This window comes from Petaurus breviceps, unplaced genomic scaffold (genome assembly GCF_028583685.1).
Source record: "Petaurus breviceps papuanus isolate PSGF00001 unplaced genomic scaffold, PetGlider_PUasm1.0 185, whole genome shotgun sequence".
Lineage (NCBI taxonomy): Eukaryota > Metazoa > Chordata > Mammalia > Diprotodontia > Petauridae > Petaurus > Petaurus breviceps.
In genome coordinates this window covers 1,329,831-1,353,791 of record NW_027185797.1, presented here as the reverse complement: position 1 = coordinate 1,353,791, position 23,961 = coordinate 1,329,831, and the positions used below count along the sequence as shown (strand labels likewise).

Genomic DNA, 23,961 nt, shown 5'->3' with positions numbered 1-23,961 from the left:
ATAAGAAACACTCTTTTAGACAAGCTGAGTTTCAGAGGCCTGGAAGGTCTGAGAGATCCAAAAGGCAGCTGGTAAAACAAGACTGGGGCTCAGGAAACAGGATGTCTAATAAGGCTTTATTTAATTTCATTTATTTCATTTTATTTATAGTTCTTTGTTTAGTATATTGAATGCATTCATAAAGTATTAAATGCTCATAAAATGACTTTCAAAACCATGCTTCCTAACTTAGAGTTTTAGGTTTGAAGAGTAAACACTGTAAGAAATATACACAAAATTAAGAAATTCACTCAACATGTATTTACCAAGGCCCAGCACATGTTGTGAGAGATTATGATAATAATACTTTACATCTGTGTATCACTTTATAGCTTTCAAATCACCTTCCCATATACTGTCTTATGTGATTCTAAAAAAGTACTAAGTGATTCTCACAAAGAAAGTATTATTTAACAACATTTTTAAAAATATATTATTTCTGCCTTTATATCCCTAGGGTCTAGGACAACACCCTGTATGTATTGATCTTTAACTATATATACTGAAAGAATAAATAGGTGAACAAAGGACAGCCCCAGGAGAGGGGTTACCGGCAGAAGAGGCTAACTTACTCCCAGGACTAAATTTTCATTCTGATAAAAGGACAATTTGAAACATTCTCCTTAAAAATACAAAGATGGGGGATGGCCAGGTGGCGCAGTAAGAGCACTGGCCCCAGCACTGGGAGAGCCGGGATTGCTTCCAGCCTCAGATACTTGGCACCCACACAGAATAACTGGCCGTGTATCCTTGAGCAAGTTACTTAACCCCAATTGCTTTAAAAAAAATACAAAGATGGTTCTAAGAGCTAGTTTAAATCCTAAAACTGGGGGTGGCTAGGTGGCACAGTGAAGAGAGCACTGGCCCTGGAGTCAGGAGGACCTGGGTTCAAATCCGGCCTTAGACACTTACCACAAAAACTAGCCATGTGACCTTGGGCAAGTCACTTAACCCCAACTGCCCTCCAAAAAGAAAAAAAAATCTTTTGGGTGGCTAGGTGGCACAGTGAATAGAGCACTGGCCCTGGAGTCAGGAGGATCTGAGTTCAAATCTGGCCTCTGACACTTAACTCTAGCTGTGTGACCTTGGACAAGTCACTTAACCCCAATTGCCCTGCCTTCCCCCCTGCAAAAAACAAACAAACAAAACCAATATAAGGCTCAACCCCAGTCAATTTGTTTCAGGGAGGCTGGGTGGAGCAGTGAATAGAGCACTGGCCCTGGAATCAGGAGGACCTAGGTTCAGATCCAGCCTCAGACACTTAATACCAAAAATAGTCGTGTGACTTTGGGTAAGTCACTTAACCCCAATTGCCTTCCAAAAAGCAAATAAATAAATAAGTGAATCCTAAAACTGAAAACAATGTTGTTGAAGCCTCTATGTCATATGCAACTAATACTTTTGGAATAAATTATAGGAGTAAACAATGAAGGTTTGGTATAAATCTTTTAAAATATTAACAAGAACATGTTTCTCACAGAGCCTAAGGTTCTGTGAGGCACCTGCCATGCTGTGAATGCGCGGTCCACATAAAGTAATAAATTTGATAACACAGTGAGAAAGCATGCTGAAGAAAATGAAAATGTGACTTACATATCCCAATTTGGAGCTGCTCGTAGCTGCTGGATTAGCAAGGACAGCTAGGATGAAAAGCCAAAATAGACGTTTTATGAGACAAGATGTGGGAACACGTGTGAACAGAGTGAAGCTTTACACTTGAGGACATCTGTACTTCCACTAAAGACATGAAATTTTCCATAAAGCAATATGGGGATGTAAAGATATGAGAATGCTGGGCATGGGGATCACATAAAAATGGAAAATTGCAAATAGGAACGTTTCTATCCCCTCCTATACATTAAAATTTTCTACCCACCAGAAAAAGAAGTGAAACAATAGTATCTCGAGAGGGAACAAGCAGATATTCTTTCAGCCCAGGACCCAAACTGTTATCTCTCAGAGTAATAGAAGAAGTTTGGGCTAAGCCATAATGCCACAAATATGCCAATTTACAGGAGACAAACTAAAAATGATCATGCCCAAACTATGTAGGGCTTTAGAAAACAAAACTCTACCAGCAAGATGATTTGATAGCTGAGGTAGAAAACAGAAATATTACAAACCAAAAATTAATAGAGAAAATAACTGAATTCATCAAAATTTCAGAATAAAAGATCACCCTATAAAATCTTTTACATTATTGCTTAATGTTAACAAAGATTTTTTTGAAAAAAGAAGCTTCTCTCACAACAACAAAAATCATAAAATATCTGGGAATCAACCTAATAAGGAATATTACAGGAACTGAGAACTCCCGAACTCCGATGACCAAGGCCTGCCTACATACATGACTCTAGGGACCTTTAGTGTTGATGGAGAGGTTGAATTAATATTAGAAAAAAGACAAAACTACCCAAGATAATTCACACATTTAATATAATACCCACCAAAATAGCAAAGTTTTTCTGTATAGACCTAATGCAAATCATAATGACCTTATCTGGAAATTCAATAGGCAGGAATTAAGGGTCACATTAAAAAAAACTAACTGATGAAGGGAGTTTGGCACCCCCAAACTACAAAAGGGTTAACATCAAAGCTCTCTAGCACCAAACAAAAAATGAAGAAGTTGATCAATGGAACAGAATAGATATGTCCAATGTCAGACCAAATCTATTCAAAAGATTAGTGTGTAACAAACTTTTTAAAAAATAACAACTAAGGAAAGGAACAGTATTCAATATGTACTTTGGAAAAAGTGGTTGATAATTTGATGGAAAAGGGACTGGGACCCTCATGTTATGTCATACACTGATGGCAGCAAATTTCAGCTGAATGAGAAACTTAAACATAAAAAAAGAACTCTTGAAAAGAGAAGGAAAACAGGATGAACAGTGGAAGAGATTTTTTTATTTAATTCATTGCTTTTTTCAATTTAACAAGTGGAAGTAATTATTTCTAACAAGATGGCTATTCCAGACTACATTAGAATAAAAAATTATCATATAAGAAAAAATATCATTAAATGAAAAATACTTGCAGGAAATATAACTAAAAGTTGACATGCAAAACACATGAGGAACTTCTGAAAAGTCCCAGTTATGACTCAGTTCATAATGCAAAAATTTCTAAGTCATATGAAGATAGTTTTTAACAGAGCAAACATAAATTTTAATAATTACTTGAAAAAAAGCCCAATTTCACTAATAACCAGAGACTTTCATTAAAATGCAAATTAAAACAACTTTGAGGGGGATGGAGCCAAGATGGAGGAGTAAAGGCAGGGAATCACTTGAGCTATCCCAAATTCTCATCCAAACAACTTTAAAATAACACCTCAAAACAATTCCTGGAGTAGCAGAACCATCAAATGTACAGGGTGAAACAATTTTCCAGGCCAAGATCACTTAGAAAGTTCATGTAATGGTGAGAGCAGAGCACCATCCAGCACAGGCAGCGTCCAGCAAGCCAGCCGCAGCCGTGGGGGCAACTGAATCTACAGAGGTGGTTTCTGGAGCTCTCAGTCCACAGACCATAAGGGGGTCAAACAACTGGTGAGAAGGCAATTACAGGGGACCTTTGGCCAGCATTGGGTGCAGGACTCTGTTACACTGCACATAAGCACTTCTGGGTCACAATCCCAGGCCCTTGAGGAAGGCAAGCAGAAGCGGGGACCCTCGTCATAGCCAAAAGGTGGAAAAGAGTGCATGTGGTCATTCACAGACCAGAGCTCAGGCCAAGAAAACACTGACCATGCTGCTCCTTAGGTCATACCACCTAGGACGAAAAATGCTAATGGAATCTGAATGCAGACTGAAGCATATGTTTTTTTACTTTCTTTGTTTTTCTTAGGGTTTTTTTTTGTCTGTGTTTTCCTTTGTAAAACAGAAGTAACCAATACAGAAATATGTTTTGCATGACTGCGCATGTATAACCTATAGCAAATTGCTCGCCTTCTCAAAGAAGAAGGAGGGAAGAGAAAAAAAGGGAATTTGGAACTTAATGTTTTAAAATATAGAACATTAAAATTGCTTTTACATTTAACAGGAAAAAGCAAAATATTTCAAAATAAATTAATTAAAGAAAAAAACAACTTTGAGGTATGAGCTTAAACCTATCACACTGGCAAAATCATTAAAAGCCATGAAACTCAGTATCAGCTGGGTTGTGGAAAAACAGATGTACTCACTCACTGCTGATAGAATTGCAAATTTGTGGAATCTTTTTGTCCAGCAATCTGGCAGGACATAGTACAAGTTACAAAAATAGTCACACTCTTCTTCTACTCAACAATTACATTGTTAGCAAGATATTCTGAGAGTGTTATCCAAAACAAAAACAAAAACCCACCTATTCAAAGTTCTTGATCACAGTGTTACATGTTATTGAAAAGAAAAATGGAAGCATTTTTGGAAGGGTCCAATAATAGCGAAATGGTTTTTAAAATCAGAGAAACGTACTATAATAATGCAATTAAGATAAAAGAGATATGGGGTATAGATAAATCTGAAAGTAGCTTAAAAAGTACAACTAGGAAAAAGCAGTCTGGATTGACTACAATCACCCAACGAAAAGTAAATGAGAATAAATGAACAAGAATCTTAATGGTAACTCAGAGGAAGGAACTGAAAAGGAGCTTGGATTCTTAATGCACTGAAATTGGTGATGACAGGAGTGTTATATATTGAATATCGTATAGATGTATCTATGCATCCATACACACATGTATATAGTGAATAAGCCTTGATGCTTGCCTCACTCTGACTAATGATTTTCATCAGTGACAGGATTTCCACATTTGGATAGAGGCCCCTGAATGTTCAGCACTGCCTTCCCTTTAGTTTCTAAAGTGAGCTCTTATTGCACTGGCCCCTAACAGACAGACAGAGCACTTGTGCTGGATGGCCATGTGGCTGGGTCTCTCCCGGCCCTGACCCCTTACCATCTGCGAGTGGATCAGCTTCGTGGCTACTTCCTTGTGGTTGGAGATGGTGCACAAATAGTAAAGCAGATTGAGTTTGGCCCGTGAGGCTGCCATGCTCTTCTCAGTGGTGTCCAGTTGGGAACAGACTTGTTGCAAAAACTCATGCCATTCTTGTTCCTTTAAAAATAGTAACTTCTCGGCTAAGAGGGGAAAAAAAAGGCAAACAGATGTTTTACAAGCACACACCTTTCATAACAAAAAGTAACTTCATAAAAGCAAAGGAAAGTCCCTGACTTCAGAACCTTTGGTGTTTCACATTGTTCACTTTTTTAAAACATTCAAAGCAAAAGTTCAACAGACTTAACAGCATATTAGTAAGCAAAGATTAGCTGGAAATATTCAGAGGCAAACAGAAGAGGACCTAATAAATCAATAACTAATATAAAAGTAAAAGTAGTCCAAGCCTCATGCAGACACAAGTCAAAAATAAAAGTGTGGAGCGTTCCAAAGTTAGCTATATCAATATAATAACTGTGAGACCCTGGGCAAGTTTACTTAACCTCTCTCAGCCTCAGTTTCCCAATATGTAAAATGAAGATAAAAGCACTCACTTATCCAAAGAGATAATATAAAGTTCTTTACAAACTTTAAAGAGATCTATATAAATGTCAGTTATTAATACTATTACTTTAATTCTCTTTAAATCCCTTATAATTTTTTTTTTTTGCTTATGGATTTCCCATTCTCTTCATTTGAACTCTGTACATAAAAGAGCAAGGTAGAGGTCTACACAACACTATCCTAGGTGGTGCAGCAGATAAAGCACTGGACCTGGAGTAAGGAAGATGAGTTCAAATTCATACACCCAGGAAACTGACGCAGACAGAGGTTAAGTGACTCCCCCAGGGTCACATAACTAGTAAAGGTTGTGTGATTATATTATAATTATATAATTGTTATTATCCTAAAACCTAATAGTGATTATTATTATCCTGAAACCTAAAACAATTCTGAATACTAAGTTAAAAAAAATCACATTCACAGCAGAACAGTCTTCAGTTTGAAAGAACAGATATCCATGGGTGACACAACCAAAGTTGAAATATTGAACTAGGAAGTAGCTAAGACAAAATACATCTCATTCATTCTTTATTTTTATTTCTTTTTATTTTTTTTGAGGCTGCACTATTATTCTCTTTATTAATTATTTGTTTACTTTTAGTTTACAAGATTCAGTTCCACAATTCCTTGAGTTTCAAATTTTCTCTCCCTCCCTTCCCTTCCCTCCCCTCCCCCATGGTGGCATACAATCAAGTATAGAATCTGCAAATACTTTCACATCAGACATTAGTCAGGTTATAAAGAAGGATTGTATCAAATGGAATGAACAATGGGAAAGAGGAAACAAACCTAAACAAGATAAAGAAAAAGAGCAGGTAGTTTGATTCAATCTGGATTCCAACTCTGTTCTTTCTAGTTCTTTCTCTGGATGTAGACATCTCTCTCCATCATGAGTCTTTTGGAGTTGACTTATAACCCTGCATTGCTGAGAAGAGTCCAGTCTATCAAAGTTGGTCATCACACATACGCTGTCTGTAATTGTATACAAATTTCTCCTGGTTCTGCTCTTCTCACACAGCATCAGTTCGTATAAGCCTCTCCAGGTAAATATGAAGTCCATCTGCTCCTCGTTTCTTTCTGTGTCTCCCTTGTGTCTCATAATTGGAAGCTGAATTTTCCACTGAGCTTTGACTTTTTCACCAGGAAGGTCTGGAAATCCATTATATCGTTGAATGATCATCTCCTTGCCTAGAAGAATATGTTCAGTTTCTCTGGATAGGTGATCCTTGGTTGTAACCCAAGTTCTTTTGCCTTGCGAAAAATCATATTCCAGTTCCTCCGATCTTTCAGTGTAGAATCTGTCAGATCCTGTGCGATCCTCACTGTGGCTCTGAGATATTTGAATTGTTTCCTTCTGGCTGCTTGTAGTATTTTATCCTTTACCTGATAGTTCTGGAGTTTGGCCACAACCTTTCGAGAACTTTTCAATTTGGGATCTCTTTCAGGAGGTGACCGGTGGCTTCTCTTGATTTCTATTTTACCCTCTGGTTCTAGGATCTCAGGGCAGTTTTCCTTGATGAGCTCTTGGAAGATGTTGTCCAGCCTCATTTTTTCATCATGATTTTCTGGTAGGTCTATGATTCTCAGATTATCTCTCCTGGATCTGTTTTCCATGTCAGTTATTTTTCCATTGAGATATTTTACCTCTTTTTCTAATTTTTCATTCTTGATGTTTTGTTTGTCTGATTCTTGGTTCCTCATAGAGTTAGTTATTCATTTCAATTTGGTTGATTCTAGTTTTTAGCGAATTATTTTCCTTGGTTAGTTTTTGAAGCTCCTTTTCCATATCACACATTTTTCTTTTTTAGGAGCTGTTTTCTTCATTGTAATGTTTTTCTAATTTTGCAATTTTGATTTTAAAAGAATTATTCATTTTATCTCCTATCTCTCTAAATTGGTTTTCAAAGTTCTCTTTGAGCTCATCTAAGAATGCTTTCTGTGCTTGAGACCAGTTTCCTGTTGAGGCTTCAGCTGTGGGTATGGAGTCAACACTGTCTCCCTCTGAATTTGGTTCCTCCCACTCACAATAGTAGGACTCCAGAGTCTTTGTCTTTGCAGTCTGCTTTTTACCCATTTTGAGGCAGGGCCCTAGCCATGCCTTCCCTCTAGGGTTCCCAAGCCTTTACTGTTTAGGGTTTTGCTTTGGGGCAATAATTACTATGTTTTCAGGGTCAGAGTTGGGAACTGGAGCAGCCAGGGTTCACTCTGCCACCCTGGTCCCTGGAAGTCCAGATAGGGGCTTTTTAAATTTCCAGGCTGTGGGTTGGTTGTCTCAGGAGCAGCTGCTGCCCCTGCCAGGGGCCCTGCATTTGATTCTTACCCTGCTCTGCCCATTCTCAGACCTGCAGTGATAGTCCTGGCAATGGCCCTTGTAGTTGGTAGGTCAACTTGCTGGTCAAAAAATGCTATCCACCTCCAGAGACAGAACTGATCAACTCATTCTCTCACTTTTTTCTGCAATATGGCTGATATGGAAATACGTTTTGCATGATTTCACATGATGTCACAGTGTCTGCCATCTCAGTGGGTGAGGGAGGAATGGAAGGGAGGGAGAAAATCTGAAACTCAAAATTTAAAAAGAAAAGAATGCTAAAAATAAATAAATATTCTAAGATATTTAAAAAGAAAAAGACAAGGGGGAGTTCTACATAGGATGACACGACTTAACTTTTGAAAGAACCTTAGAAATTATCCAGTATAACTCTTCCCCCCCCCCCAGGGTTGAGTTTTGTGCCCCTGGGCACCCACAGAGCCTGGATCTTTGCAGAGGTTCCCCAAATTAAGTCCAACAAACCTCCTACTCCCCCAGGTAGCTCTCAAAAAAAAACCAAAAACCCAAAACTTGAAAAGAAACTCAGTGCTAGTAATGAAAAGGAACACAAATGAATTCTAAAGAACCTTTAAAATCTCAAGCCTTTTTAGGGATGAACAACACTTGAAAACTACAGTCATTTGCTGAAAAGGCCCTCAGCCGTGCCCCCTCATCACAAGGTTTTGTCTGAGCAAAAAGCATTGAGATAGCTGACCCTCTAAACAGTCTAAACTCAGACCTGAGGAAATGAGATACCGCTTCATTCGGAAATGAACGCGTAGTTGGCTGACCTCCATCTTCAAGCATAGTAAACTCTAACAGTAACACCCTAAACAGTTTTAAAAAAAGGCGAGGGGGGAGTTAAAAGGAAGACATGTTATTCTCTTGATAAACTCCCTTTTGTTCTTATAAATAGAAGCTCTGCTTTGTGCCTATAAAAAGTGTGGTATTTAGAACATTCAGTTGGAAGAATATTCCCCTACTCCCTTCCCAGATAACTTTGCTCATCTGCATGTACATGTCACAATTCCGTTTTCACTCATTACCTCATCAGCTCTTGGATTTCACACTGGGTGGCTCTAGTCTCTACCATGTCCAGTTGTCTTCCACAGAGCTTAGCATAGGTCCAACCATGTTACCAAGTGCCTCAAACACTATCATATTTCCCTACTGCCTCTAGTACAAATCAGGAACTCCCAAATTTGGTGTTTAAAGCCTTCACCCCTGGCTCCCATCTAGTTGTTATTCCCCTTTATGCACTCTCTGGTCCAGCCAAACAGGCCTAATTGCTGTCACCTTCACACTACATCCATCTCTCCTCTCCCCACCTTTGCACAGGCTGGTACCCACACCAGCACCTTAGAATTCCTCCCTCCCTTCACAGCTCAGCCCAAATACCACCTCCTGCACGGAGCCTTTACTATATTGCCATGGGGTAGTGCCTACCTACCCCTATTGTCATTTAACTGGTATTCAATTTGCATGCATTTGGTACTGCTAATGTGAATTTTGCATCCTCAATACTTAGTACAATGCCCGGCACACAGTAGATGCTTAATAAATGCTCGTCCTTGGAAAACTCAAGAGCTTTCCCTACTCTACTACTTGAAATATAATAGAAGGCAGTCAAATTAAATAATAAATTATGAAGTGCACAAGCTCAGAGGTTCTGAGGCTCCAATGAGACAAAGGAGGTAAGGCACTTTGGAAACCTGAAAGCATTTTGTAAATGCCAATTGTCATTGCTGTCATTGTTGTTCTCGTTGTTGTTTGCCTGCAGTTCCCAGGCCTCCCATATGGTGACAACGTCATTGTCTGAGCCTTCTCCTGCAAAGCTAAAGTCATACCCATAGAGCAGGAAAGGGGTGCGCTGGTAAATGTTTAACAACCAGGATCTCCAGAAAAGAAGCATGCATACACATTTTGGAGGTCAGTCTTCATTATTAACACTTCCTCAAGTCAACAAAACAATGAATCAAGTACTCATTTGTCATGACTGCTATTTTCTGAGGTGTAAATATTCAAATTGAAAATGCCACAGCTGGCTCCAGCCCACCCACAGATCACTCAAGTCTTGCTCTGACCCTGGAGCAGGTGACCCTGGGTCCCAGAAGGCTAACAATTTCTGGCAGGACCTGCCAAGCTGGGAATGAGTATGAGCTCGGGACAAGTGCTCCTCCAACATGACACTCCATCTCCCAACTCCATGCCTACACCCTTGCTGTCACCCATGTGGAGTCCTCTCCTTCCTTGCCTCTTGTCTCTTAGCCTCCCTAGCTTCCTCCTAGACTCCATTCAAATGCCATTTTCTTCAGACGTGCTCTCTACCCCATCTGAGATCACCTTCCATTGAGTCTGCATGCATAGTTGTTTGTACGTGTATTCTTGACCAGACTATGAGTTCCTTGAGGGCAGGGACCATGTTTTTGCCTTTCCTCATACCCCCAGCACATAGCACGGTGCCAGGGACATAGTAGGAGCTGAAAAAATTACTGCTGACTGAGTGACTGAGAATGAAGGACCAGCCTTAGTAAGTGCTAAGATATTCATTATTTTTTTTTTTAGTACAGGATAGTACAGGAAGTCGTCTGCTAAAGAATGGGAGAATTTCTATTTGCATCAATGGAGAAAATGCCCATATCAATGAAATGATGGCTCTTTTCACGTAATAAAATAAAATGTACCAAGCCTGACCAGAGTCTGGCCCTTCCTCACAGGGCACACAGAAACAGCTGGTGAGCAGGATTTGGCCCTCAGGCTGCAATGGGCCAACCCCTCCTCTAGAGTTCTCATTTTGCATTTAAATTTTAAATTCTTAATGCATTCTTCTATTTGTGTCCAACTGGGTTTTTGTTGGAAGCTTTGTTTGTAATTGCTATGAAGCCACTCTTTTGGGTCTATGCCTTGGATGTTCCTAGATCCATAATAATTTTCTGTCATTGGTATCTCTTTTTTTGTTTACTCATTTTTCCAGCTTTCCTTCCTGAATTAGGAATATATGTCGGGTCCAAGTTTATACACACATTTGGAGGGAATGTCAAGGCTTTGTTTGGTCCCCATCTGTATTATCTGGGGTCTTGCTAATAGCTTTCTATGGGTGATGAGCATTATGCTCTTCAAGACTCTGAGGGGTGGCTCAGGCTGCTGAGCTGCAAGCTTTAAGTACCTTAAGCAGTCTGATCTGGGGTACATTCTACTCCCTGCCTTCTCAATTAGAGCTCTGTAGACTCCCATCCCTTTGTAGACTTAAGGCTACAATGTGACAGGTTTTGGTGTCCTGAGCAAAAAAGAAAAGCTTATGATCTCATAACAAGTATCAGGATTAGGATTCAAAAGCAGATATCCTTCTAAGCCCACTGCTCTATCTAATACTATGTTGATTCATTCACTAGGAGGATTTACCCTCACCTAATTCCACAACAGGAGCAATTCACTTCTCCACGCAGGGATCCCTCTTGCATGGGATGGGAAACAGTCCGAGCTAGTTAGCTGGCATGATGATTAGACTAGTTCCAAAAGGGAATTTAATTTTCTACATATGTGTTGTTTTTCCCCAGTAATTCATAATGTAGACAGATGATCAAGCAATTAGGGCTTGGATGTACATGATTATAATTAGCAAAAGTAGAAGGATCTTTGTTCAGATGGAAAACATTGCCACATTAAAATGTCTCTGAAAGGACTTTTCTTGTTTGCTAATTTCCAGAACATACCTGTATAAGCTGGTAAATGTAGCATTTTCGCATCAAATCTAATGGGTGGTTGTTTCATTATCTGTGTTTAAAAAAAAAGTTTCATTCAAAATTTTGTGTGTACTTAATATCATAAAATATCAAATAGGTAAGAATGTAAAGCATTCATTACAAATAAAAACAAATACTATATTGAATGAAATCATTAAGCAACTGATAAATCTGATAGAATATAAGCACCTTAAGAGCAGGACCTCTTCCACTTTTGTCTTTGTACATACAGTGCCCAAGACTAGGCCTCATACATAGAGTGTGATTAACAAATGCTTGCTGATTAATTGACTGATTCAGCAACTTTTTATTAAAGACCTACTATGTGAAATATAACATTTTAGGTAATTCGGAAGACACAGATAAGACCCAGTTGATGTTGTCAAGGAGGTTAAAACCTATGCCTACAGCTGAAACTGGGCTCACAGACCACAGGATCATTCATTTAGAGGTGGAAGGGATCTCAGAGGCCTCCAAATTCCACTCTCTCATTTTTCAGATGGAGAAATTGGGGTCCAGTGGTGCAGTGAATAGAGCACTAGCCCTAAAGTCAGGAGGACCTGAGTTCAAATCTGGCCTCAGACACTTAACACTTACTAGCCATGTGACTTTGGGAAAGTCACTTAACCCCAATTGTCCTGCCTTCACCCCCCCCCCAAAAAAAAAAGAAATTGGGGCTCAGAGAGGTTTTGATTTTCTGCCACATCAAACAAGGTTATCCCTATTGTTACAGTTTCAAGGAATCTTCTACAATTTTCAAATATGCCTAGGGAATTACTTGAAGGAAAAGGACACTTAAGGCAGTATCTGCTCTACGAAATCAAATGTTTTTTTTTTAAATCAAACAAATAATAGGAATATTGAGATCTTGTGTTCTCTACATCTTCCAGTCAACTGTGCTATGATAAACATGCTTTCTGCTGTGGAATATATCTGGGAAAAACCTGCCTCTTCCTGTCTGATGACAAGACAAGGAGGCAAGGAATTCATGGTGTCCTCAGTGTTTCTTTTTTATCTTTTTGAAAATGTTGCATAAAACACAAAAAAGAGATGGTTGGTAAATAAGAATTTAAAAAACTAAATAACTGTGTGATCTCATAAGGCTATACATGATGAACTCTCAAAATAATTATACCAACCGATTCAAAAGTTATTGTTACTTACAGAAGCTTCTCAGAAGCATGAAAGACACAAGCAAAGATTCTTTTTTTTTTTTTTTGCTTTTTGGAGGGCAACTGGGGTTAAGTGACTTGCCCAAGGTCACACAGCTAGTTTTTGTGTTAAGTGTCTGAGGCCAGATTTGATCCAGGGCTGGTGCTCTATTCACTGTACCACCTAGCCTCCCCTCAAGAAAAGATTCTTGATGAACAAGAATAATAATCCGACATGATTGTAGATACTGCATTTTATATAGTGAGTTAAGGGCTTCAAATCTCTTTTTCTCACAACCACCTTGTGAGGAACATGATGGAGGAACCTATAATAATAACAGCAGCAGCAGTAACAATAATGCCCATTTACAGATGAGGAAACTGAGGTTTTGAGAAGTTAAATACCTTGCTCCTGGTCACACAGCTCACAAGTGTGTGTGAGACAGAATCTGAACCCACGTCTCCTGATTCCAATATTTTCACTCCTTCCAGTACACCAGGCAGAGGGTGAATAGAGATAAGAGAAAAGAGTTCGTGCAATTGAAAATGGAGATTAAAAAAAAAAACTTGAAAAAATAAGGAGTAGAGAGACAGGAAAAGGAAAAGCAATGACAAGAAATTACGTGCAGATGAAGAAGATAAAAAAAGCACAGGAGGTAAAAAGGAAAAGTCAACAAAGAGAAAGTAGAGCCCAGAGAGCTAGACCTGGCACCTAACAGGTGTTCAACAAATGCCTGTTAATTGACTGAGGGATGATGGAGTGAAAGGTGAACAGGAATAACTAGATCTGAGACCAAAAAGAGAAGCCTAAGCAAAGAGATTGTGATGTTTAGACTGGAAAGAAGGAAAAGATAAAGGTAAAAGACAGAGTAAGGAAAATTCACTAGAAAAATGATGAGGGGTAAAAATATCAGAAAGGTAGAGTATATGAAAAGATGATTAGACAAGACCTTAGGAGACAGTACAGGAAGACAATTAGAAGAGGAAGAGAAGAGCTTAGAAGAAAAAAATCAAGGCAAAGGAAGAAAAGTGCATGAGAAACACCACCAGAAAGCTGTTCATATGTAAGGCAAAACATATTTTGCCCAAAAGCGTATTGCAGGTTTCAGAGCTCCCACAATGATTTTTACATTTTTTATACCTTTGGATTATCAATTATTGGGGTCACAATGAGGTCAGCATCAGTATAGATGAGCTCCTTCATTCTGGACTCTATGTCCTGCTGAGATAAATATGGATTTTTCACCTGGAAAGAAGAACCAATACTCAATTATCTTTTCTTTGACAAATCATTCAAATGGTCAAGTGAATGTGTGATCTCATTGCTTCAGGAGTTCCCTCTATTTTGACAAATTAAAAGCTTTTTGAAAGATGTCCATTAAGAATGTCACTTCAAGCAATATTATATTATTGCAAATTTATAACAAATTAAATAGTTTTTCCACTTTCTGCAAACACTGCGAAGTAACGCTTTCCTTCTCTAGTATCACATAATGCTGAGAAGATAAAGACCAAAGTTTCAATGGACGGATGGAAATCTACTTCAAAGGCCTGTACAGAAAGCTGGATTTTCTACTGCCAGAACACTGAGTAGCTCACTTACCCAGCTAGGCTCTTCTCAGTCAGTTCCTTCCCTATTAACTTTAAGTCACAAATGAGGTTAACAATTTTGGAATTAGCCAGAATGTGAACCCCAACACCATGAGGAAGAGAAGCTTCTGATACTACATGGACCCCAAAAGAAAGCTACCAGGACTAGCCTTCGGAGGAAGAGCTGGTTTCTGGCTCCAGCTCTGCCCCACCTGCAGCAAAGCTCAAGCTGCTTCCCCTCTCTGGTTTCCACTCACTCTTCTTCAAATGAGGGGAGACTAATTGGTCTCCAAGGTGTCTTCAAGGGCTAATATTCTATGACTGCATAACACTTAAGTGTTTGAACACAGTCCAGTGACATGATGTTTGTTTTTTTATCTTTCCTGACTTAAAATGAAGAAGCTTGCTTTGAGAACTTGGACTGTCATTACTTAGTTACACATTGTCTTCACTACAGAAGTGATCTTCTCATATACCTCCTCACTGATTCCAACACGCTACGGTGAAGAAGGGAAGGTTGTCAATCTCCTATTGCCCCCTCCACTCCCCTAGAGCAGATTCAACTACTGAAGATAAGAGTAATCTTCTATTGTTATGCCACATCTTATTTTGGAGATCATACTAGTGTGGTTAGATGTGATAATTTTTATTTCAATGATACCAAGTTGATTTGATTTTACTAACTCCATTTTTACACTGAGTTATTTTTTAAAGTCCATTTCATGAGTTACCAGATTTTTAATAAGAAAAAATTAGCAACTTTCCCTAACTGATGCTGATAACAATTATAACTATAATTATGAAATAAAGATACAATTAACCTACTACTTTGAAAAAAAACACACTAATCCATTCTTGTTCTATGGAAATCTGAATTAACTAATTAGGCTTTTGCAGTTAAACATTTATGAAGTAACAGTATGTTTGCCAAAAGAACAAGGATTGCTAATTAATTTCACAATCTGTACCAAGAAATAATCTAACCACTGGAAACCAATACAAATAGTTCTAAAATCCTATTCCTTTGCCTAGATTTTCTCTCTATGTGGAAAAAAAAATAGTTTCCCTTGCTTACCTCTGTTGAAGGAGAAGTCTGCAGGGTTGGTTTATGGGTTACATCAGAATGACCCCCCAGTGCAGTGCTAGTTCTAGGAGTTGGGCGAGAACTGAAAAGAAAACACCAATCCCAACCACTAAGTCAGATTTCATAACACTGGCATTGTATTTTTAAAATACTTTATTACCCAAAATTCATAAAAGATCATTCTCTAGGTCATTAGACCCCAGTCCTAGGACAAAGCTAATTTATAAGCTTTATGAATGGCATATCTTTATTTGTTTCAATCTGATGGTCTGTGTTACTAACTGGTTACACCTACTATATGCATGGTGTACACATACTACACACACAGCAAACTAAGGACCTAAACTCATCTCTAGACTAACCTTCATACTTCACGAGTCTGCTCATGTTAACTCCCCTTCTAAAAGCCCTTGGTGGCTCCCCACTGTTTATCACACAACATGCAGAAACCTGAGCCCCACATTCAGCCTCCTCTTTGACCTGGTCCTATCCCACCAAGCCAACATTATTTCACTCGCCTTCACCTACACTGTGCTCAAGTAAAACTATCTGTTTCCAACTATGCACTTACGGATTTCCTAGTTCACATTATGGAGATGCGTGCACCAGGACATCAGTAGACAGCATCATTCTCTTACTAGACTACAAACCTCTTAAAGGCAAGAACTGTCTGCTGTTTTTCACCTTTGTATTGCTAGCAGCTAGCACGAGGCCCTGGCCACAGCATGAATATGTTGTGAATTAGTAGTATGTTTGTTAATTAAAGGATAAAGATAAAATTAAACCTCATAATACTCCTTGGCCATATAAAGAAATATAAGCGAACATATGAAAAAACCCACAACTTAAGTCTTCCATACATGGCCCAAATCCATAGCAAAGCAACTTCTGCAGCCTTAGTGTCTTACAAATAGGAAGAATGATTTCATTTGGCAAAAAATAAACCAAAAAAGCTCATGTTTCAATTAGTGTTTACTTCTAATTTTGAATATAAAATTAGAGGCACAAGAATTAAGTTCATGTATAAGCCTCCAAACAGTTTTTATAATAAGAACCATATGGAGTAGTACTCTTAGTCAACATTAGTCATAAATGAGCATTTTTTTTTATTTTTCCACTAAATTCTTTTCTGCTTTTTCACTTTACATACCTGAGAAGAAATATAGATTCATTCACCTGACCACTTCCAAGAGCGCTCTTGGGCCGCAACTCAGCGGGGTTTTCTGTGACAAGAAAGCAACCTCTTAGTAACAGCCATAAAGGAACAACAGCAATAAAATCATGCACAGAGCACACTGCTGTGATTTCAAGGCCACCCCACATTGGAAATGAGGTGCAACGAGCAAGGGCAGTCTCAGAGGAGTTCACTCACATACAAACCTTACCGAGTTTAAAAGACTTGTTAAATTGTTGGCTGACACTCAGTCCTGCGGTCTGTACATTCTCTTTGGCTTTCAGCAGCTCTTCACATTCTTCAGGTAAGGAACGCTCCAGGATTTTTCTGCTGATAAATAAAAGAAACCAGTTTATAATCCATAATACAAATAGTTTTACAACTATCTATATAGAGAACCAGCTTAGGAAAGGGCATAAGCAGCTGCATGACCACAAGCAAGTCCCGTCCCTTCTCTGAGCCCCAGCTTTCTCATCTGTACAATGAAAGTTTTGGTCCTAAACAGGCCAAGGACTCCCTAAGGTCTATATGATTATACTCAATATCTTAGCAAAGTGATGAATTGGGGGGGGGGGTGCAAATCTTGTTAAAGATTATAAATGACTTAGAGAAGGTATTTTAATTGAAGAAAGTTACTACATATGTATATGTGTATGTATTTGTGTGCATACGTGTGTGTGTCTTGGTTGGTTGTTCATCCTTTGTTTTCAAAGATAACTGAAGGTATAGTGAGGGATGATGTCTTGACTTGTACATGAAGTGAACTGATGTGAGGCAGAGTTGCACAAAGTCATCAGTCTCATTCTTTCTTCCACAGACATGTGCCTATAGATACATGGTGCTTGTATAGAGAGAGATGCTGAGATATATATATATATATATATGTGTGTGTGTGTGTGTTTGTATACATGTGTGTTGTGTAGATACATATACAACACACACACATATATAGATACACACACCACATACATATATATAAACCACACATACACTCTGTCTCTCTCTCTCTGCACAACATCAATAATGTAGCACCAGTGGAAAGCTCTAAATATCTCTTTAAGAAATCACACATATCATGATCATTAGGAGACTCTTACAAAGCACTCAAAGGTCAAAGGATCATGGGCCATAGCTCTAAAGCAAGAAAGGGCTTCTGTGGCCATCTACTCTAAAACTCTCATTTTTAAAAATTAGGAAACCAAGGCCCAGAGAAGTTAAATGATTTGCCCACACAGCTAGTAAGTAGCAAAATAAGGCAACGATTCCTCTTCACGTTCTATTAAAAAAAAAAAAAGAATAATTAACATAAAAATTACCTAAATTCACAACAGGATAAAAGCAAGGCTAAAATGGCTCCTAGTATTTAGTACAATGTTCTAACCACGATAAATGTTCTAACCACATTGAAAAAATATGAAATCAATTAAATATGGAATACTTTTAATATAGGAAAGTAAAAATAAAAGCTCACTGACAGCTCATGTCAGAACATTCTTAAACATAAGAGATCTCAATCTCTAATTACATTAAAGAAATTCTTCCACAAATGTTGAATATTTTTAAAAAATTTCAATCCCACTAAACTTAATCCTTGCAAATACCTAATCCTAAATTATTTTTATGCCAAACTAAACATAAGCTAAAAGGAGTCTTCCTAACTTGCTCTTTCCTTTTTTCTCCTTTACTAACATGGACAGTAGTACATTACAAGGCAAGACAATGCCTGAAGGCCATGGGCAACATTATGACAGCCTCAAATACACAACTATCTAATTTAGAAAAGCCAAGATAGACAAGGTGATAGTGGCAAGATAGTTTGCGGCAGATCACCGAGAAAAAAAAGACATTTTAATCATAGCTTTCATAAGAAAGCAAAAAATAATAGTAGATGGTAAATAATGCCATCGCACCCTTCATGAAACCCACAGACAAAAATAAAGTTGCACTGTGATTTCCAAAGCTATTATATTAATGTACTCACAAGACCTCCTGCTGTGGCTAAAAAGTTAAATTGTTAATCAATAGGTACTGTAAATTTGCAACCCCAGAGGAAATGTGAATTTAAAGCCATAATCTAGTTGTGAACCTACCTAAAGATATAAAACATGATTCCTAAATTCTAATCAGTTTAATTGGTACAGTGTAGACATTAAAAATATTTGAATAAAATGCTTTCATTATAATTTAATAATAAACACTTGTGGTGAAGCTTGTCATATCAAATCCCATGTTCTAATTCAGGCATGAACCCTAATCTTTAAGTACAGAGCACTAAATCCACTCATTCACTCACTCAATATTCAGTTCCTGAGTAGCCACACAGAGCATTTATCCTAAGTGCTATTGGCACCGAGAATTAACAAAGGAATTATTACTAATGTCAAAAAGTTTACAATATAATTCAGGAGACAAAGGTACTGAAAATAATTAGAAAACATCAGCAAGTGCATGGTGATGTATAACAATGTGAATGTCCCTCTTCAGGACTAAAAGACTGCAAAAAATGAGAGTGTCGAGGGCAGGGTGGTCTTAGGGAAGGTCTGGGGAACAGTTTTTAAATTTTTTAAAATCAAGTGATGACATTAGCAACAAAGAAGATGGGAAAGGGTTTCAAAAAGAAACAAAGGCAAGGAGACAAAGACCCTGAGGCCTCATATAGATGGAATTAAGGGAATGTACTAGGAAAGCAGGAGGGTTACACTGGGAAATGATGAATGAATTTATGATAGTGGGAATAAGTTAAACCAAAAGCAACCAATTCTCTAAATGGTCATGCTAATAAAGGGAAACAATGGTATGGCTATAACGAATCCCCCAAAAGTGTAAAATATCTACCACAACCTCTCCTCCCTGCTAAAAAACTAATCCACACTTGGCTTTGGATTATGTAACATTATTTTTTTTTTGTGGTAGGAGGTTTTAAAGTAGAATCTCATTTCCAGGAGACTATCCAGTCCTTCCTTTCCAATCCCATGGTCACTGTATCAGGCCTTCTCTACATCTTGCCAAATCCACTGTAGTATCTCCCTTAACCAATCTCCCTGCCTCTGTGTTCCCCTTCTTCCAATACATTCCACAGAATATTGCCAAATTAATTAATATAACATAAATGGTGTCACTCTATTTTTCCAAAAAATTCTTTAATGGCTCCCATTACCTACCAAATTAAGTACAAACTCCTTAGCCTATCTTCAAGATCTTTCATGTTCTATCCCAATCTACTACATTCCAGTCAAATCTGGTCACTGTTCTCCAAGCACACCTATGATCCCACATCTTTGTTCACAATGGTGGAGTGTAAATATCACTGGATTTAGAGTCAGGAGGCACCTCGATTCAAATATCACCTTACTAGTTCCATAACCAAAAACTATTTGACATTAGTGTCTCTCAGCTAGTTTCTTCATTTGAAAATGGGGGTTATCATACCTCTAGTACTTACCTCCCCTGCTAATTAAGCATATTGGGGACTGCATATACTACAGATAAAATGAAATAACTGATGCAGAGAGTTTTCTTTACAAATCTTAAAACTCGCATTTATCATTATTATAATTCTACTTGAAATGTCCTTCTCCATCTCCACTTCTTAAAATATTATCCACCCTTCGAAATATCTGAATCAAATAACACTTACTTCATAAATATCCCTCTGACTCTTACCCTCCCTCCCCCACTAGCCAGATCTCTCTCTTCTAGATTCCCACAGAACTAAGAAGATCTTCATATTCTTCCTTATTAGATATTTTTGTTTGTTTTCCATGCCTGACTCCTGCAGGGAGACTGCAGACTCCTTCAGGGCTTACGTTCAGATGGATGTTCTATCCATCATTCTATCTTCTATGACCTCTTCTGTGGTGCAGTTTCTGGCTGGTAACCAGCCAAGTCGGTATAGATGCCTGCTCAAACCTACATATGCCTCTTTCATTTCTCCTTGGATAGTCTTCAGTTTTAATTATTCAGAAACTGGTATTCCATGACTCAGAGTCAAACTAAATCAATGGAAGAATATTAGTATTAAAAGACAGGCCCTTGCTTCAGGGAAGAAGCTTGGTATTATTAAAAGAAGGGCACCATTTCCCAAAGGCAATCTAATCCATTCTTCTTCTCATGTTCATTTCAGGATCCATGTCATTGTTCAGTGCATAGAAGCTGTCCAAGATGTATGGAGTAATGGATAGACTCTATACGAGTTTTCTATTCAACTTCATACTATAGTCTGAACAGGCATTCTTTGTTTACTCATTTTTTTCCAATGTGGAGAACTAAGCTCAACTCTTTTTAGTAAAGGAGATCAACAAAATATATAACTGGAAAAATGGTCTGCCAGGCACATGGCAAGAGTGACCAGTGATCAATGAATAGCCTCTGTGTGCTCCATCAGTTTCCACAGTGTCAAGACGACTGGCGAAAGGCCTATAACATACTGGAGGGGACGTCCCATAAAGGATGTATGGGAGGACATGAACAAGAGACATGGAGAATGAAATGGCATATTCTCCATATAATGCTACAAGCTCCAAATGGATACAAGACCTTAATATTAAAGGTCACAACATTAAAAAATTAGAAGAGAACCAGATCACGTACCTTTCATAGCTATGACTAGAGGATGAATTCTTAATCAAATGAAGATTAAAGTTGATCACAAAAGTAAATGAATAATTTTGATTAAACAAAATTGAAAGACTTCTACACAAACAAAAATCTTGCACAACTGGGATAAGAAGAGAAGCTATCAATTAGAGAAAAGAAAACCTTCCACATAGAATATCTATTTAAGAGTCTATTACAGAAATGTGTCACCAAGAACCATCGTAAACAAAGAGTTCTCAAAAAAAGAACTACAAACCATTAACAACAATATGAAAGAACATTTCAAATGGCTAACAATAAGACAAACAGAAGTCAAACTGACTCCAATGCTTTACCTCATACCCAGCAAACTGACAGAGATCACAAAAGATAAGAATCATCAATACTGGAAGGGCTATGGTAGCTGTGAATGGGTCTAACCATACTGGAAATTAGTTTGGAATTAGTCTGGGAAAGTGATTCAAACAGCCATCTTCTTTAAGCTGGAGATATCACTCCAGTATATATACATATATATATATATATATATATATATATATATATATATATATATACACACACACACACACACACACATATGTGTGTGTGTGTGTCAAAAATAGAAAGATCTCATATATACCAAAATATTAATAGTGGCAATCTTACAATACAAAGAACTCGGGGGTGGGGGAAAGAGTAGATAACTAACAATTGAAGGAATGGCTAACTAATTTGTGTCACAAGAATGTAATGAATCTTACTTTTCCATAAGAAAGGATGAATATGAAAAATACAAAGAAGCATAAGATGACTTCCAAAGTGAGGTAAGGAGAACCAGAACAACAATCTATCCAATGACTGCAACAATGTAAATGGATGGAATAAAAAAAAAATTAAAACAAACACTGTGTAATAACAACCTTGGCCTTGAAAAAGAGAGATGAGAATACAACCAGTTCCCTTCACTGAAGAAGTGAAGGATTATGGATGTGAAACATTGTATATACTATTGAAGTTATATAAAGAGAGAAATCGATAGGTATGGAGTATAGGTGAAGATATTCCTCCGATGATGCAGAACACAGTCCACTTTCCCTCTCTTTCTTTTGTTTAAAATTTTTTTGCTTTTTTTTTTTGGAGGGGGTAAGGCAGAACAATTGGGGTTAAGTGACTTACCCAAGGCCCCATGGTTACTAAGTGTTAAGTGTCTGAGGCCAAATTTGAACGCAGGTCCTCCTGACTCCAGGATGGGTGCTCTATTCACTGAGCCACCTAGCCGCCCCTCTTTTGTTTAAATTTAATCGAAATCTCTCATCTTTACATTAACTTTAATATCACCTTCATTTTCCAGTATTTCCCTCTCCTCCCCAACCCAAAGGGTCATCTCTTATAACAAAGAGGAAACAAAAAAATAGCAAGAAAATCTGTTCAACAAATCTAACCAATGCTTCAACTGAGTTTGATAATAGATGGGTAGCAAAACATGCCAACAAGTCAAATTCCTGCCCTCAGGGAGCATCCTTTCTAACAGAAGGACACCAACACAGCACACTGAGTGCAGCCAGACGAGAGAGTGGAGATGGAGAGTGGCAGCCCAGCTTGGAAACTCATGATTCAGGGCAGGACAAAGGGAAAGCCTACCTGTGGGGCCCAGGAGCAGAATGCAGGCTCTGGTGAGATGAGGCAGAATTATTATCCCCATTTTACAGAAGAAGAAACACAAGCTCAAAGACCTAGAGAAAGTCACTCAAAGTCAAACCATGACTAGGCATTAAAGCATATTATCAGATGCTGGTCTTTGTCTCCAATCCCAGCTCGCCTTCTGCCATTCTACCCTTTTAAAAGTTACAGCTCAAGGATTTTAAAGCCCTAGATGAAGTCATCCCTATTGCTGATGCTTACTTCTCCCTCTCTTCTACAATCACTATTAATGTCCAATCTCCTCACACAAGCCCAGCTTTGGAAAAATGCACCAAATATGTGCAAGCAGAGCCAGGTACAAATAAAGCATTTTCTCTCTGTGTTTTTAATGAGATGCAGATTATTTTTAAATATTATTCTCTGGCATGCGGATGTCACTCAAAATGACTGAATGGGCACACAGCCAAGCACAAACAACATGGGCACAGAACACAATCTGCTTCAAATTCCTCAAACTCTCATTTCCAAGTTGATTTCTCAGGGCGATTGTTCTCTCTCAATGGCGATGGTAGAAAATTTGGCTTCTGGCCATGCTTTGGTCGCTATTACATTCAAAGTCAACCCAGCATGAAGAAGAATGAAGAACATACAGTAAGTGAATACCATCTCTAGAATCTTGTAAAACATTTTTTTCACATACCCTAAGGAGGCAAGGCATTTGCTGAGTGTGTGACTTGGGTCTTTTTCACTGGATTCTAGGTGGAAAGTGTACCCTCTAATCCCATGGAGAATCCAACCAACTCCATCAAACATCCCTTTTTGCAAATTACCCTGAGGAAAAAATCTTAATCTTTACTTCATGCATAATGAAATGACTGATCAGGAAAGAAATCAGAATGTTTTTGGAGGCAGGAAGTAGCGCAGTAGAAAAAAATCCTTGTGGACTCTGGAGTCAGAGGGTTCACATCCTGCTTTATGTCCCTTCACTAGCAAGGTACCCAGCAAGCAAGCCTCACTGAGCCTTGCTGGCTGAAGGAAGTCTGCTTCTAAGGACTTTTCCAGCTTCAGTTTCATGGAAGAGAAAAGGAACTGAAGAGAGGACGGGGAG

At 38.2% G+C, this 23,961-nt stretch overlaps 1 protein-coding gene across 3 annotated transcripts in view; it reads right to left on the bottom strand.

The window, feature by feature from the left end:
• Positions 1-23,961, bottom strand: part of ULK4 (unc-51 like kinase 4) — a 651,081-nt gene that overhangs the window by 588,158 nt on the left and 38,962 nt on the right. For 2 of the 3 annotated variants that reach the window (XM_069088324.1, XM_069088325.1), the window contains exons 10-16: positions 16,849-16,967; positions 16,614-16,686; positions 15,455-15,545; positions 13,931-14,035; positions 11,609-11,669; positions 4,982-5,163; positions 1,633-1,679 (exon numbers count right to left, since the gene is read on the bottom strand). In XM_069088324.1, coding sequence (XP_068944425.1) covers positions 1,633-1,679; positions 4,982-5,163; positions 11,609-11,669; positions 13,931-14,035; positions 15,455-15,545; positions 16,614-16,686; positions 16,849-16,967 — 678 coding nt within the window. The remainder of the gene's footprint in view (positions 1-1,632; positions 1,680-4,981; positions 5,164-11,608; positions 11,670-13,930; positions 14,036-15,454; positions 15,546-16,613; positions 16,687-16,848; positions 16,968-23,961) is intronic. The other variant, XM_069088326.1, reaches the window with a different exon arrangement.